We start from the raw sequence: 17,441 nt of genomic DNA, 5'->3' as shown, positions 1-17,441 counted from the left end.
TTTTTGGCAGTTTTCAAGCCTTTTATTAGATAGGACAGACAGGATATGGGGTGAGAGATAGAGGGGGCGACTTGCAGCAAAGGGAGAGAGAGTTTCAAAGAGACAGAAACCTTAAGAAAACACTAGAGATTATTTAGGTCTAAGAGGTTGAAAATGTTGTAGTACAATCCTGATAAATCAAAAAAAAAAATTATATTTCCACTAAAGGACAGTCCAGCATAATTTTTGTATAAGCCTGTAATTTTGAGTGCTCAATAAAATGCACCATTATTCTCTTACCATTGAGGAAATTTCGCTGGTTCTCCAGTATCTGGCTGACCTGGTGAACCCAGACTTGACTGACTCCAGGGCTCATTGAATGGAGGGTGTACCTCTCTAGGTTGCCACTAGATGATCTGGAGGTGAGTGTGAACTTGCAGGGGTCATCTGTATTTTCTTCTAAACCCAACCAGCTCACCTAAAATGATGAGAATAGAAAAGAGGAAGAGAGAAGATGAAGGAAGAATGAGGAAGTGTGGTAGTGAAAAAGGTACATACATAGAGAGTGTAATTTTATCAATACTGGCTTTTTTTTGCAGTATCTCTCTGTGGTTTCACTGAGCTGCACTTACCTTGATGTTGTTCTTGAAGAGGTACCCAGGAGTAGAGAATCCCTTCTTTTTGTCTATGGGCTCACTGAAGATGACAATCTGCTCAAACAGGAAGACTCTCCTCTCTTTCATCCTGGACAGAAGTCCTCCATCCTGGTCTGACACCATGAAGGTGTCTTGGAGGAGCAATCTGCCCTGTGCCACAATTTTACCCTGATGAAAGAGGGAGAGCAGAGAGAAAAAATATTATAAGACAGTGGAGGAGAGCATGTTCTTCTAAGTTTTTCACTACTTAAATTTGGAGTAGATGAGAAAAAAATAAAAGTAATGTCCAATAGCACAGTACTGACAGCACTTGTAAAGAATGAGTGCACACTGACACCTAGTGGCAGTTGACTGAAATTAGAAACTATTTTCTGCTGGGTTTAAACTATTAAAGGTTGAATATGTAGAATCTTTAGCTATATTAAAACAAAAATACAGAGGGCTTTCTGAGGCGTACATAATGAAAGTATTGCTTTTCCATAAAAAATATATTTAGTCTGAGTATCAGGTTTGACAATTACTTTCTGTCATGTTCTGTTTACACTTTACCAGCCAATAGTGGCCACAGCATTGCGGGTTGCCATGGTTGTCTGTTGTTAGGTGCAGCTACTGTAGGCTGGCACTGGGTGAAATGGCGTTTGCCAATCCTGCAGCTGCTTATTTGTCCCAGCAGCTGAGTGACTGGAGATGGGAGTTAATATAGGCCAAGCATTCACTCTATGGACTGAGATAAAGGAGTTCAACAACATTAAAACACACGCTGAAATGGCTATGTTTTTCCCTGATTGGAAAGCTAACTTTCATGTTTACTTAAGGCCTTACGGTAACAGCCTTCAGCCTCACTGTCACTGCTGTGGAAGCTGCTGCTCTGCTCACGCCGATTAGGCTACAGAAACAAGGAATCATGTTGAGTTGAGAGCTAGCTAATCGATTTCACATAACTCAAAGAAAGACTTAAATACTGTTATAAATTGAATTGATTAGTCGAAATTAGTTGTTACCTTGTATGATTCATCACTTGAAATGGCGCAGGCTGATCACTCGACACACTAGGCAATGAAGTTGGCAACCCGACTGCTGGAATTATTTTTTGTTGTTGCGACTACAATTTTGACACACTAGATGACGGTGTTCTGCTCATTCTCCATATTCAACCTTTAACATTGATACCTCATTAAATTCAGTATAGTTGTCCGAACACACACAGACAGACACAGAGATGCACAAACTTGCGAAGAGCAGTCTTACATCGAAGCCTTGAAGGCGCCCAACATTCATCATGTCATTGCAGCGCTTGGGGACCACGCACATCACCTCTACAGCTTTCTATAGTAGAACATGAGAGTAAGACAAACTGTAAGTGACAAATTGCAAGAAAATCAAGTAAAAAAAATTGAGGATTGGAGTCTTTGCATAAACAATAGAATATGGTACATCATCTCTTAAAGAAAGTTTGAGCTGCAACCTGAGCATCACATTACCTCCAGCTCTGTCGTATCCACTCCAGCCTTCTTAGAAATTTTGTGAAGATCCTGTGATGTATAGGAAGATGTTGATTGTTATCAATATGGTATGTTCAATATGAAGAGCACTTTTGCTTAGCATGAAAGCAGCCTGCAGTAAGTAAGAAGACTATGGTGGCTCTACCTTCAGTAGTAACTGGTACTTCATTATACGTTGGACGGGTTTGATTAGCAGGTCAGTTATCTGCAATCTGTGGCCCAAACGCTGCTTGAGGTCCTGAAATATAAAAATATTATTATCTTTGATCATCACCAATGTAAAAAGATAACTTTCTGGGGGTTCTGTTAGGTGAAAAGAATCTTACTTCAAAGTAAGTATCGATGTACTCTGACACTATGTGCTCAGATTTAGGTTTGTTCTGGCAGTACACGATGTACATGTGTAGCCTCCGCTCCTGCAATCAGAACAAAAACAGAAAACAAAGGTAGCTTTTAGAAGTGAGAAAACACATGAGAGCCTAGAGAATATTATTTTCTTTCTCTCTTTTTAATTCAACAAAATGTACTTGATGATTTAAGATTCAACGATGTGAATAGGTTCCTTACCTGTTTGACAAATAAAGGAGCCAACCTGTCAGGATCCTCCAAACACTTCTCAAGCTCTCCCAGGAAAAGACTGTGGACCAATCAAGAGAGAAACCCATGATTTGTCTTCATGCTAATACCACTTTAAAAACATTTGTAGTGGAATTAACTGGAACGACTGCCAGCATACTCTTTGTGCCAGTCATAGATCTGATGGATGTTTCCAAAGACGATCTTGTCTTTTCCTCTCATGTCATCTGGAACTCCTTCCTCTTTCATCCTGCTCATGTAGCCCTGAAAGGGGGAAAGTCGACTCATTTGTAAAACATACAGCAAACAGGGACTAAAAAGCAATCTCCGAAAGCTTATGTTTGGATACTTTAATATCTGTATTTACCTCCACCACTGATCCCAGATCTCTGACATAGTCTCTCTCAGTCTCCACCAGCTCCAGAAGCACATAACTGGGAGACACAAAACAGAAATTGTCACTGTGTAATATAAATGTAATGCACTCAGCTGTGGATGAACATCAGAAATGTTCCATATAAGCACTCAAATGAAAACAAATGTGATTAACTGATTGAACTCAAGCAGCCTTTGTTTATCAAAACATTAACAGGACTTGGACTTATAACTCACTGTCGTCTCTTGAAGAAGCCAGATTTGCGCTCATCCATCTCATCGATGGGTGAGGAGGAGGAGAGGAGGGAGTTGTCAGAGGGGTTGAGGGAGGGAGAGCTGCTGTCGCCCTGCTCTACTGACAGAGAACTGGGACGATCCTCAAGTGACTGAGGAAAGATCGGCATAGCGGCAGGGAGAGCAGGGACGAAGTGCAAAGAAGAAAGAACAGAAGAATGAAGGAAGAAAAAAATGTCACTGAGCTGAAAAGAAAACTGAAGAAAAATAAAAGGCTGAAAGAGTATCAACAGTATGTGATCTCATCTTTTTGTAAGCATTTTTAATTGAACTGTATTAACTTTATTTTGATATGTGGCCATACTGTATGTAAACCAGTGGGCATGTGTGTGTTGGGGATATTGGTCAGAGTGAAATGCCCATTTGTTGGATCAGTGGACAGCTGGCATAGAGACTCACAGTCCTGACAGATGACTAGGCTATAATGTCTTTCTCTATCAACAACATCAGAAAAATGTGTGTGCTTGTACATTAATCTATTAGAATTGTTCTGTGTACAATTGTGCCAAATTTGAGAGTCCTTGTGAGTTTTGTTTATGATTTTTATCTCACCATCTTGCTCTTCACCAGCTCTTCGATGGCACTGACTAGTTCAGCAGCACTGGGAGTCTCTGAACTGTTTGGACGAGCGGACATACGAGATGCAGACTGAAAAAGGGAGAGAACATGGAAGAAAGACAGTTAACGGTTAAGGTGTAATACATGACAACTATAAACTTGGAACAGCTGCATGTGTACAGGAGTCATATATTTTCAATGCGTACAACTGTTAATGTGATCAGGCTCACCATTGTTGAGTTTGGACCCCGATATGCCACATGTCCAAATAAGGACTTGGTGGGTGTGATCTCCCTAATAAAAGGTTTAGCTGGGGGCCAAGTTTGAGCCAATCATAGACTGGTCTCGGGGACACAGGGTTAACAGTTATGAGGTGGGTTTAGGTCAAGGGCAAGCTCTGGGATTGGACTGATCTTCCAGCAAGAGCGCCATTACTACTTAATTACAGCAAACAGTGTTGCTTAATACTCCATTGGAGGGAAGGTTTGCCTGTGCAACAGAGCCCATTCTGCAGCATACTGTAGTGGCAGACAGTTTTAAAAGGATCCCCCAGTCAAAACCAGCCTTAATGGGAATTCACCATTTATGGGCTACTCACTCTATACATTCATATCGTGCCAAAACACGAATGATGGATAATGCCTAGTTTGTTTGACCAGTGTGAGCACAACTGTTCTGTGCCTAGGCACAGCACACATCCCGGCTGCGGCCCGGTTGAGAGAGGGGTGCTTTAGTAAAGCACGTATGCACATGTACGAGCACAAGCTTTGACCTGATTATATCACGCTAAACCATGGCATGGATCATCTGGGCCAAGTGCGAGTGCGCCCTTAGTCGCACATACACCTCACTACTGCAGCAACACATGAATGGAGTATTCACTTCAGCAACAGTAGAACAATTACACTTCAGGGGAAGGACGGTTAGTTGGTGAAAGACAGAAAACCAAAAGGCAAGAAAAAATAACTATAACAAAGAAGGATCCAAATTGAAGATAATGAAGTGGTTTAAATGGAGAGATAGGGAAACTGGGAAAGAAGAGAAGCAGAACAGAAATCAACGTAATGCTGAAGGGAGGAACATGCAACCATCAAGAAAATAAGAGAAAAAAAGAAAAGTTATTAGTGTCAAAGTAAAAGTTCAGTTGTGTTATCGACCTCAATATTGAACCAAACACAAAAATCTGGCTGCCAAAATGAATATTAGAAATGAGCAAAATAAACCAAGAATATTTTCTCTTTAGATTTACAAATCCAAGTGGAAAAGTCTGTTCATGTTAATTCCTGTCTCATGCTTTTTGCCACCATATTCCTGATGCAGCATGTTTGGACTATTTTAGATACAGTACAAAAACAAAAGTATTTTGATCGGGTTAAGCTTAAACGCAAAACACCCATGTATGTCTTGGGTGGTATTGTGCATTGGGTTTTCTGCATACCATTGTCTGGGAAAATGTGGAGTGTGTGTACATGTTTAGATTGCCTGGTGTGACCAACCTTGTCATCTTGGGAATCGGGCTGCAGCAGGCTGTGTTGCTGGATGGCCATAGGGGGAGGTAGAGGAACAGCGTCTGCCCCCTCCTCTCCTTCCTCCTCACCACAGCTCTGCATGCCTGATGAGGAAGACTTGGACAGCGTACCACTGCTCAGCCCCTCATTACGCATACGCTGGAGAGAAGAACAATGATTTTCAGCTGACAGGTCAGAACCAAAACTGTGTGTGCGAATGTTCAGACAGGGTAATTTATCCACTGATTTATTTGTTCTTACTTCCTCCAGTGTTTCATCCTGTGGCGTGGCAGCGCTGTCGTCAGAGTCCTTCTGCGAGCCGCCCAATGTGTCCATGTTCTTCCTTGTGACCTCGCGATTCTTCTTGTGCTTGTGGGCGAGTTTCTTGATGTGGCCGTCAGCTTTGCCGGAGCTCAGCCGCCGCACGGGGCTGGTCAGCCACTTCCTTAAGGTGTTCCCGGGACGTTTGGGGCCTGGTGAGCTGTGATGACCAAGTGTTTGGCTGGAGCCTGGTTGTAGGGCGTCGTTACTGGATACAGACAAGGTGTCTAGTGGTGAAAGGGAGAAAAGAATAAGATTGATAATGATATTATAACAAGTATAGCAGCATAATCTGTTATCCAAATGTACAAATTCTGTAAGTGTTATCTCACCAAAACATCCAAACAGGATATTGAAACCCATAACCCATTTGATTAATGTTTTAGAGAGTAATGCTATAGAGTTAGACTCTAACCCTACACAATTAGTAGTTAATGTTTGCCTCAAGTTGTGTAATAAACCATGAACACTATAGTCAAAGAAAAATGAGGAAAGACGGTATATGATAAAACTATGTGCTTTTGTTTGTTTGTATGTGATGTATGCAGTAGGCAGGCTGGCCTCCTCCTCACAGCGATGGTGGCACCTTAGGGAATCTGTAGGAGGAAAGCTCTATCACTAGTGATGGAGCAATGAAAAACTAATAACAGGATAAAGGGATGCTTGGGGCTTTGTCTGAATACTTCAAAGATACATCCACATGTCTGTGTCACCCGTCTGCTCATTCACTCCGGTTCTGCTTCCTATATAAAGCCTAATCCCCTTTCTCCTCTATTACCCTGACATCCTTTCATTTGTTTTCTTTGGCATCAATAAAAGTGCAGCTGAATGAAGAGATTGAACCCTCAACTGGCTCAACAAGCCATCTGACCAAGGAGGAGTTTTGGGATGATAATGTTGAGGTTGGATTTCTTTGTGCTCTGTCATACTGTACATTCCAAAAGGTTAGAGCATTGTTTAGGAATATCCCTTACTCTGCCGCCAATACAATAGAGTAAAGAAAAATAACCCCCTAGGTATGACAAGGAACTTTGGCGATCACCTAATGATGAGAAGAGTAACTCTTAATGTCTATCAAAAGCTGGACATTCCAGGGATACATAGTTCTCATTAAAAGCATCTGACTACACTCCGAAACTGATGCTCTGATCCTTTTAAATGCAAAGCTGACCAGTGCTGTAGTTAAACTAAATTAGAAATGATTTATTTGTGTAGGAAGATCTCAGCAGAAAATGTTCAACGACGATGACCTCCTCCTATTACACCACATTGTGAGTTGTTGAGTGTCAAAGCTGAATACAGAAAATAATACAATGTGTTTTTTTTATTTCTTTAAAAACACATCAACTGAATTGTCTATATTAAAGGATACTGTGCAGCAGCTTGACTAATGAGTGAAAGGTTTGAGAGATTCGCGCTTCAGTGTAATCAGGTGTGGAAATTCTGCCTTTCCTCATTGGACACTTCTACACAGCCTGAATGAAATGATCTGCATGTGAACGTGCAAGTCAGTATTCAGCCTCTGGGAGACTTATTTTAACTGCGCTCTGCTGATACGAAGCATGTGTTCTCACATCGCATGCAAGCGAAAAAGAAAACACAGTTCTCAGAATAACAAGCATCTCCCACACCATTAAGACTCTAAAGCCATCTTATGTGAGACTCCTCTCACCATCTCACTCTGACAGAGCCTGGGTCATTTGGAGATATCTTCAGTATACCCTGAGCAATAATAGTCATGATCTTTCACTGATTCTGCAACACTTAAGTTGACTCACTAAGATTTTTCTTAGCTGTGAGTCAGGCGAGCAATAACGTGAATAAGTCAAAGCAGAGCAGGTGAGAACACATCTTTTTTTATCCTGTATTCATCCTGCAATTTAGTTTTTACAAGACACAAAGATACTGTTCTATCTCCCAGGGAAGGAAAAGCCTGAACTGCTATGGAGATCTATAAATTCTACCCAAAGTGCATATTAAAAGAGGAGGTGTGCGTGGGTTGTCCATCTTGCATGAGGGCAATTTGATAGAAGACAATCCCTTTCGTTGGCACAAATCTTTACATACCACTTCACTGTTTAGTATAGATTTTAGGGAAGCTGTGTGCTTTACCTGCTTCCACCATCTCCCCTGCAGTGCCAAATGAAAACCAGTCACAACTGTTTGTTACGATATTGCCCTGGAATGTTTTAGTCATGGGTACAATCATGGAGACTATTTCAAGCTGTAATTCCGATGATTACCTAAGCATTTACTATCATTGGTCTCCAAAGACTATTCAAAAAGTCCTTTAGCAGTTCTGTATATTTTTTACTTCAGTATACAACACTAGCACTTGTATCCACTTTTCATACTAAGAGCAAAAAGTACAGGTGGTGATGAATTATTTATATATAATACATTGGGTAAATAACTGTAAGTGGACAAAACATTACACAACAGTTATTTTCTATTGCAAACCTGGCCTCTTCGGCTATTTTGATTAGAAGTGGCAGACAACACTAAGGTCTCACAGCACACACCTACTTGTGTACATAAATCATATTTTAACAACTAGGTGTAAACTTCTGCTTTTAAATGGAATGAACCAGGGAGCCAGACACAGTAGTCAGGGCTTCTCATGTAGAGCAAACAGACCGTGCTTCCTGCTCCCTGGAGACACACTGGGGTCACAACCTAACGTGTAACCATGCTGTTAGCAAGTATGTCCTACAAACTAGTGATAGACGATACATCAGCCGTCTGATATTATCGGCCGATATTTACGTTTTTCAGGTGCAACGGTAGTCCTTGCTGCGTCTAAGTTCATTAACATTAGAATTCCATACATTTTGGATTATAACAAAGAAAGGTTAAGCCTCACTACTTTATATATCCTGGAAATGTGAATTAATGTGCATGAATATGAAATAAATAGTAATAATTCAACCATGGCTAAAAAGCAATAATAGCAATACATAAATCCACCTTCTGTCCTTTATATGTCATGATGAACAAAATATTCACACTTAGATAAGCAGTTACATAAGCATCTGGTGCTTTCTATATGCTCTGATTAGACTGAAGAGGTCGTGCTAACAGGGGTGTAAATGGATGAAACATGGGGTCAGCGGCCTTGACACATACCTCCTCAGTAGAAAATAACTCTAGTGACACACATACACACACAGAGGGCATGACTTTTGCCCTTTGGCCTGCAGTGTGTCACCTCAGGAACAGCTGGCTCGCACTCATGGGAACGAAAAATGGGGGACACAATTTGTTTGCAGGAGTGACTCATTTAAACATTGTTTTAGATAAAGAGTTACATCTGAGTCACAGAAGTAAGCCATGCACATTTAATTAAAGTAAGACACAATGCTAAAAGACTCTTCATTCCTGCTGCTATAAAATGTACGAACCACTGAATTCAATTGTTGGTCATTTCCCAAAAGCTGCAAGAGAGTGAACTTAATGCAGCAAAACCCTATTAGGATCATTTATTTCAGTATCTTCTGTAAACATATACAGTGGCTATAACCACTATAATGTCTCATCTCCATCATAGTCAACATCATTTTCCCAAAACAGTTCAGATCAGACAAAACGCACATGCCTGCAAATTAATACATTCCTCCATCTGCTCTTCTCTCAGTTGAACTCTGTGGGCTGATGTTCCTTAGACCTACCAAGAGTCCACCAGATGCTCTCCACCGCATCTTCATGTTTTCTAATTTATCTGCTAGCTACCGTCACGCCATCATAATTCAGTCAATGCTCATTCACGCTACCACATAGAACATGCTAGATTTACAACTGTGTGTGCGCCTGTGTCTCAGAATAGGAGAAAGGGGAGGGGCTGTGAGGGGCTAGAGCCATCCCAAAAGTCTGTGCCACTCCACAGAAGCATGCCTGGGATTCCAGAGGTGTCACCAGGGGAGCATCTTTAGTGTGGTCTTATCTTCCCCAGGAGAAGTGATACAAACACAAACATCAGTCGGTGTGGTTGGAGACAAGCTTTTCGGGGTGGAGGTGCAGTGTGTGGGAAAGCTCCAGGGGGTTTGGCTAACTGATCTGTAAAAATGTAGACAATGTTGGAGCAGGCTTGCCACCAACAGCAATAGCTAGGGAGGGCGTGGAGTTTGGATGGGATGGGAGATATGGGTAAGTTTCGAGACCACCCGCTAATTTTTCTGGCAAAGTTAAACTGATATTTCATTTTTTAAGGCTTTATCATACTGTACACAACAGACAATAAACAGAAAAAGGATTGGGAAGCACCCAATTTTCCTATTCTATTCAACCTCATTATTGTCTTTTCTCCCTGGGGTCTACAATTACACCCTCTGTCCATCTGTGCAGCACTGCCTGACCTGGTATACAGATACAAACAAAGATATAATCTTGTTGATGTGATTTCAGTAGATTTAATATCTCATCACATAATGATGCATTCACTAAATTACTTCCACTGCCTTAATGCCACAGCATAATCCATACTTCATTAGTGAATGCCTTCTGCATCCAACCCATTTTAAAATAGCTGACATCTACAACAAAGGACACCCTGTCAAAAAAACATTGAACATGGTTGGATGAACAAACACTAATACCAAACTGGTGAGTGAGAGCAACATAGTTTAGTTGTTTGCCATGACCTTCCTGTCATTTGTTTTTACACTGAATAGTATTAAAAAACAGAATTGCAATATATCTCCACACCATTGATGGAGGCACCTACCCAGGTCCAGCAGCCAGAACTTGCAGTTGTCAGAGTGTCCTCCCTGTGCTGAATCCATGGAGCAAAATGGGTTTAAAGACACTAAGGACTCAATTCCACGGGCCATGTCAGTGAAAGATCAAGCCTCCAGAATTCTGTCTTGAAATATTCCCTCTTGAAATATTCCCTCACAGCATCTCCACAGAGACAACAACTGACTTTCAATTCCTATGCTAAAATTATTTTTGAAATGAATGAGAGTTAAAAGAAAAAAAAATATTCTTAAGTAACTGCGTCACTAAAATACCAGATAAAGAAAGTGTGAAGTCCAGTGTGAGTAAGAAGAAAAAGTCAAATGCAGCATTAGAGAGTAGGACGTTGTCTCTCTCTCTCTTTGTATCTCCTTTCCCTCCCTCTCTTGTGAGTGGGCTGCTGTGAGGATATTGGGCAAGCCTCCACTGTGCCTCTCTATTCCAAGGGGATGTCTGTAAACATGCAGCACATCTACCGTATTACCCTTTGTAGAAGCACCCACTCAGTTTGTGTGGGCGGGTGCATATTTTACAGGCGTTAGGATGCATACAAGTTGAGCAGTATGCTTAGTACAAACATAGACTTGGTGATGAAATCGGAGAAAGTGAACGGCTAAATGTTCAGTGTAAAAATCTGTTTCATATTCAGTGGTTGGTTACAAATTTCTGTTTTTCTGGAATTCAGAATCACCATTGGGGGATTTCAAGAGTCTGAGGTTTTTCTTAACTACTATTTTCAACACTTTCTTAACATCTTCACTTCATCATAGCTATGCAGGCTAGATGCACAAAGACGTCTCTGTTTAACTGTGTGTGTGTTTGTGTGTGTGTCTCCCTGGGCTCTAAACACACTCTATCCTGTAAGAACACGCACACACTTGTTCACACACTGGCCTGCACTTACAGTACTCTCTACTTCTACAATTTTTTTTTTTATTAATAACACTATCATTAAGTGTGTACCTTTGTATTTATTTCATTATGAGAGGCACTGAGAGTCAACTCGCATGCTTTGGTAAACGGGGAATTCCAGTAATCAAACTGAAAATGTGATGCGAAGTGCGTTAATGAAACCCTATTTAACAGGAATGTGTAGGTTTGCACAGGTTTCAGCAGTAAGCTGAACAACACATGATTTGATTAAACTCTTAGAAACACACACAAACACACACGCACGCGCACGCACGCACGCACGCACACACACACACACACACACACACACACACACACACAGAGTGCATACTATAGATGTAAACTGTTATTTCACACATCATATAATCAGAGCAGACAACCAGCTGTCAGCTATACACTTTGCTGGCTAATCCTGCTGTATGGGAACCATTCCACTCTATTCTGTTATTCTAGCCACAGACAGTGCCCCCCACAGTCAATAATTCCTGCTTGTGAGACACAGCAGAAAAAGGGGAGATTTCCCGGAGAACAACAATCCCCTAAACCGTCACACTTCCACAACTTTGGACAAAGTGGCTAATTGGTTGGTCAGAAAACACAAAAGGCTGACAAAGTAGCATAGATGTTTTTTTGTCAGCCTTGTCTTCCTCATTCTCAGCAACAGCCTTTTTAACCGCAGTAACCCCTGCAGTGAGAAGCTCCTTTTAATCATTCCCACTGGCCACACAAACTCACAGATGGCTGGTTAGGCGCAACCAAGGGTCCAAGGAAAGACAGATGAAAACAAGAGCATCTGTAAGCAAAACAGAAATGATAAAATTTGGAGCTGCAGTCAAAATGGTAAAATAAGTAGAAGGGAAATACCCTTCTTCTTGTGCTGTAATAGTAAATCATTCAGCTAATTGTGAGTCTGTTTGTATAATGCAAGCCTCCCATAATTGTATGCAAACCTTTCTCAGACCGACTACAAAGAGGCTGCCAGCAAAATATTTGTATGCTATATTACCATAGAAACTAGCAGTGCAGCTCTCACCCACTCTTCCAGATTAAAGAGAGAGAGACACAAGTAGAAACTTCTGTCATGGTATGATGACAGCAGCTCATCAACTCCAACCAACAAATGAGGGTAAGGTCTGTGTACAGAGACCTTTCCTCTCACTTCCTTCTGTTGGCTATATTTATTCTTTGTTTAGCACTGGTCAGATTATGATTTCGATGAGTGAAGTATTTACACCAATTCCATATGAGGCCCAGGTGCAGACATGAGACAAAATATCATGAAAAGGCTGCAGTCAGCCCGAACTGCCTAGGCCCAGTGAGAAACAGTAAGACAGCAGATGTCATTGCATACCAACACACCAGTCCATCCAGTGGATAATTTGTATAAACAGATATTTACACAATCTATAGGCCCCTTCCCTACTTCCTGCCCCGTGCTCGGATTATGCCCATTTTTAAGCTTTCATTTTGATTTCAACTACACACCTGTAACCTGTATCTTGCACGGTTGTGACGCTATCTTGGTGTCCAAATTTGTCGACAGACATAAAAAAAACCCACACCTGATAACTGCCTCTGAGCCAACTACTGGGCCCACCCCATGCTCAGGGAAATGTATCGGTTGATGTTTAAGGATGGAAGTATAAAAAGGATGGGATAAAGTTAACAAGACACAGCCATAATGACCAAGCCTGCACTGCAAGGCATTATTGGTATAAAGAAAAATATTTTATATTGGATATTGGTATAAAGAAAAATATTTTATATTGGATATTAAGCCCTTGTCCACACAAAAACAGATCGTACAAAAAGACCTCAGCTCAAGAAATATCTGCGTCCACACGAAACCACTGAAACTTACTCAAAACCCTGTAGTACACATGCCAGGCCTATATGTGGCGCTATAACTTTGCCACAGAAATAAGCTTAAAAACAGAGAAGAAGCGACAGAGATACGCTGTATACGAACACCAGTGACTTTCTCGCTAAATCTGGTGACTTTCCAAATCTTCTTGGCAACTTTTCTTGTCGAATGCAACTAGAAACAAATCTACCAACTGTTTCTGGTGTTATTGTAGATGTTTGTGGTGTTTTGGAGAGCCTGACGTGAAAGCACGTATCACTTTGCATTTACTGTCCTCAACGAGCAGTGGGTGCTGATGTGAGCCCAGCCCTAAAGCACTTATAGGCGGTTACTTTCTAAATAGATTTAGCTTCTTTTCAGAGCTTCTTAGAAATTTTATTTATAAAAAGTGACTAGCGAGGCCTAATTCATTCCCATGCATGCTGCTCAGAGTAATACGACTCTACGGCTATTGAGGGCTGTCTCTCCCCTTAGCCCTTCTACGCAGCAGCACTGCACAGACGGTTGTTGTTGTTACGTGATGTGCAGGATAAGAGGTCGAAGGCAGATGATGTCATTGTTTAATAAATTATACAGCTTCGCTGTCCAGACGACAACGCAAGGGGACCGCTTTCAGATCTATGAAATAAATAAAATGTTTTAGAAGATCCCATTTTCAGGCTCACAAAACGCTGCCTCCTTGTGGATGGTTGGCCAAAACAAAACAAGAAGTTGTGCGGTTAATGGAAAAAGCATCTCCATGTGGACGGGCCCTAAGAACTAACAGGCTAAAACCCTTGATAACTATTCAATAAAATACATTAAGTGGGGGCTATTATAAAATCTATCTTAAACATTGTCAAAGAATATTATTTTATTATTATATACATCAGACTGGTGAATATATAATGTCTGTGTCTATGGATTCAGGAAAAATCCCACATATTTACCAATAATAATTAACAAACACACACACACACACACAGTTAAAAGACCTTGGGGACCGCATGAATGACTTGAACATTGACACTTTGGGCATGACAAATGTAGATTCTGACATTACATCTTTCAGGGTTGCAGCCTCACAAGGCTGTTAAATATTTAATGTTTTACGCTGCTGTGTGTTTAAGACAATATATCACAGTAATAAGATCTGTGGATGTTAACAGTGCTACAAATTCAAAGGTTGAAATTATTTTAAGATAATAAAAGAGAGCTGTGCTTCGAGCAGGCTTTTCACAGTTGCATAGCAACACCTAGAAATACATGTGCGCTCTTCTTCAAGCAGCTGTCTGGTGAGAAGTGAAGGTTCTGCAGGTCATCAGTGATACACAACAAACACATCCTATTAGCTTTCTCTAATGTTTCAAGTGTCCATATGTACATGGATGTGACAAACAGCTGCTGGGTAAGGTAAAAAGATTATGTAGATGTAGATTTGCTGTCTCCGCACATTCAAATACATCCAATTAGCTTTCCTAATATTCTGATGTGTCCAGATTTGCCGCAATATGACAACATAACTTCAAATCTTCCTGCCAGTGAGTGTATGAAAACATTGTCATCTTACCTTTGTGGTTGAAGAGCCCCTCCATCTCCATGGAGGACCTGGAGTGAGCGATACAGAGCATGGAGCATGGTACGATGCCCTCTTGGGCTGGAGAGCGGTCTGTGGTCCTCACCAGGCACCAGTCTGGCTTGTCGTGGAGTCGCTCCAGAACCTCAACAGTCTGGCCTCGTCGCACCGTCAGCTCCCCATTGCTGCCGCCATTACTGGCCACAAAGTCATGGATCACTACTGTCAACTCACAACCACCGGACAGCTGAAATGGAGGAAAGATGTCTGTGAATATCTTTTGATGTTTAGCTGTAAAAAAATGCTGCTGTTTGTTCATATTTGTTCATGTTTTATTTGTTTGCAAAAAGCATGAATGCAGTTTCTAAATAACTATCTGTGAGGATAAATTGAAGTGATTAGATTGTTGCTAAATTGACTGGGAAGGAATGAGAATCTTCTTGAATACGTATCTTGTCTATTCAGTACTAAGTACGAGCACACAGGACAATCAAGTGTCCTTCTTTCAGCTCCACTATAGATTGTACATTTTAAAGACAGACATGAATAAAATGTGCCATTATTTTTCCTGCATTGCAATATAACTGCCACAAGAAGTGTAAAAAATCAAGATACTACTGAATAGGTGCTATAGGATGATGCCAACAAGCATGGTTATTCAGCAGTGGCGACATGGCGTCATGTTTCTAAATAACATTTAATCAAGTACTGTACTTAAGTAAAAATCTGAGGTACTTTCTTCTCATGCTACTTTTTACTTCTTCTCGGGTTTAAATGCTTCCTCCAACAGTCTCATTCAGTAAAATGACCTCACTGAATGGAATGAATGGGCTCTAAATTCTTTAAATTCCCACACAACATCCTTTGATAACAGCACAAGTATATTAGCAGCACTGTAAAGTGAAAGTTCACATGCACTGAGGATTGGTGACTCATTCTAGCACAACTGAACAAAACAACGCACAACGCACTGATGATCTGACTCAGATCTGCTAAGTGTCTATGAAAAGAAAGGTAATATTAGACAGAGGTGGAACAAGGTTGACTTAGTCACTTTGCTCACTGGTTATTCTCATAGGTTGATCTCTTCAACACGTGACTGAAAATGCAGCTGCCTGTTGCTTGGATTCAGTCTCTGTGCTCACAGCGGCAAGTCTTCTGTGCTCACAGGTTAAAGATATATCGTAAAATACACTAGAAGGTGCACAAATTTTGCCATTCTACAAAATACAAAGGCATATACATTTCTTATTTGATGAAATATAGCTCCTTACGATCTATATAACTGAAACTCACATGTATGGATGTCACAGTAGTGCGGTTTTGTTTAAATACTGCATAGAACATTATTTGCAACATACCCTTTGGTAGTGTGGTAAAGCCAGAGAGCGGAGGAGTTGAGAAACGGGATGTGAGATCCTGTCCTCCAGTTTCTCCATTGTTTTCCACTCCCTCATTGTGCAAAAAGTCCCAAAGAGCTAGAACTCTACAGCAGTCTGATTTCTACAGCAATGCACTGAAAAGGTCCCAATTCACAATAAGTAATTGCTCACTAGGTAAGCATATGCTCTCCTGAAAATAGCATAATTCATTTAAATTATTATAGAATATTTCCCCTGGGAAAACAGTACCGGATAATTCCAATCCTGATTCTCTATAACATCCGGAGGGCAGAAGAAAAGTTGCTGTAACGATCAACAGGACTCCTCTGCGGGTTCTTACAATCAGACTACTGAAGCTTAAATGATTCCCTATTGTGTTTCTCTTCCCCGGAGAGGAGCAGTTAATCCATTCTTGTCTTTAAACAATTCTTGCCACAATTTAGCTCACTAATGTCCATCGATCAACAAAAAAACACCAGAAAATTAGAAGAAAAAATATTGCTCAAACGTTTCTATGTTTGAAGCAAAGTGTGAGATCGATAGATGTGAGGACACAAAACTGTGCACTCCTGTCTGGCATACAGACGAGCATCCTCTGTGAAGAGAGTGTGGGAGGCTAAAGCTGCTGCCACACAAGTCAGTCACTGAAGCAGAGACGAACAGGAACATGGGCGCGCACAAACAAACCCACCACTGTCACTGCCTTTTGAATGAAAGGTCTTACAGAGAGCCCTCACAGGGAGAAAGACAGAGAGAAGCATTCAAAAAGATCTGAGATCTGAGACATTGAGAAACAAAATGTATATTTGCACGTGTTACTGTGTTGAATGTTTTTGCTTGTGAGTATGTTAGAACACTGAATAATTTATAAGGGTCTGTGATAGTTTTGACTAGTGCTACACAATATATCCAAAATATGCCTTCATTGCGATATTAACATGTGTGATATACAGTACGTATTGCAAAACACAGCTTGAACTGCGATAAATGGTATACTTCTATATGTAATGTATTAGGATGCTGCCTGTCAACATATCTGGCCAATCAGATGGAACCATATTGCCCTAGTTTCCCTGATGTAGAAGCAACTTTGTGACCAAGATCAAGCACAAGGAGGTGTGTCAAGCTAGAGCACCGCTTTAGGGGCAGCAGCAGTAGCAGGGACGGCTTTGTGAGTCTGCTAACCAAATTGGACCGAAGATACCAGATTCCATCACGGAGTTGACAC

The 17,441-nt window shown here is 41.0% G+C and overlaps 1 protein-coding gene across 1 annotated transcript in view; it reads right to left on the bottom strand.

Moving 5' to 3' along the window:
• The window catches only part of triob (trio Rho guanine nucleotide exchange factor b), a 93,123-nt gene that overhangs the window by 8,166 nt on the left and 67,516 nt on the right, over positions 1-17,441 (bottom strand). The window contains exons 36-49 of the mRNA XM_083918678.1: positions 14,826-15,078; positions 5,710-5,996; positions 5,437-5,607; positions 3,935-4,030; positions 3,326-3,474; positions 3,081-3,147; positions 2,874-2,977; positions 2,705-2,774; positions 2,464-2,553; positions 2,283-2,375; positions 2,117-2,167; positions 1,884-1,961; positions 612-803; positions 280-457 (exon numbers count right to left, since the gene is read on the bottom strand). Coding sequence (XP_083774804.1) covers positions 280-457; positions 612-803; positions 1,884-1,961; positions 2,117-2,167; positions 2,283-2,375; positions 2,464-2,553; positions 2,705-2,774; positions 2,874-2,977; positions 3,081-3,147; positions 3,326-3,474; positions 3,935-4,030; positions 5,437-5,607; positions 5,710-5,996; positions 14,826-15,078 — 1,879 coding nt within the window. The remainder of the gene's footprint in view (positions 1-279; positions 458-611; positions 804-1,883; positions 1,962-2,116; positions 2,168-2,282; positions 2,376-2,463; positions 2,554-2,704; positions 2,775-2,873; positions 2,978-3,080; positions 3,148-3,325; positions 3,475-3,934; positions 4,031-5,436; positions 5,608-5,709; positions 5,997-14,825; positions 15,079-17,441) is intronic.

This window comes from Echiichthys vipera (assembly GCF_963691815.1).
Source record: "Echiichthys vipera genome assembly, chromosome: 8".
In the NCBI taxonomy this organism is placed as follows: domain Eukaryota; kingdom Metazoa; phylum Chordata; class Actinopteri; order Perciformes; family Trachinidae; genus Echiichthys; species Echiichthys vipera.
Note: the sequence above shows the minus strand (reverse complement) of the source record. Positions and strands in the feature narration are given on the sequence as shown.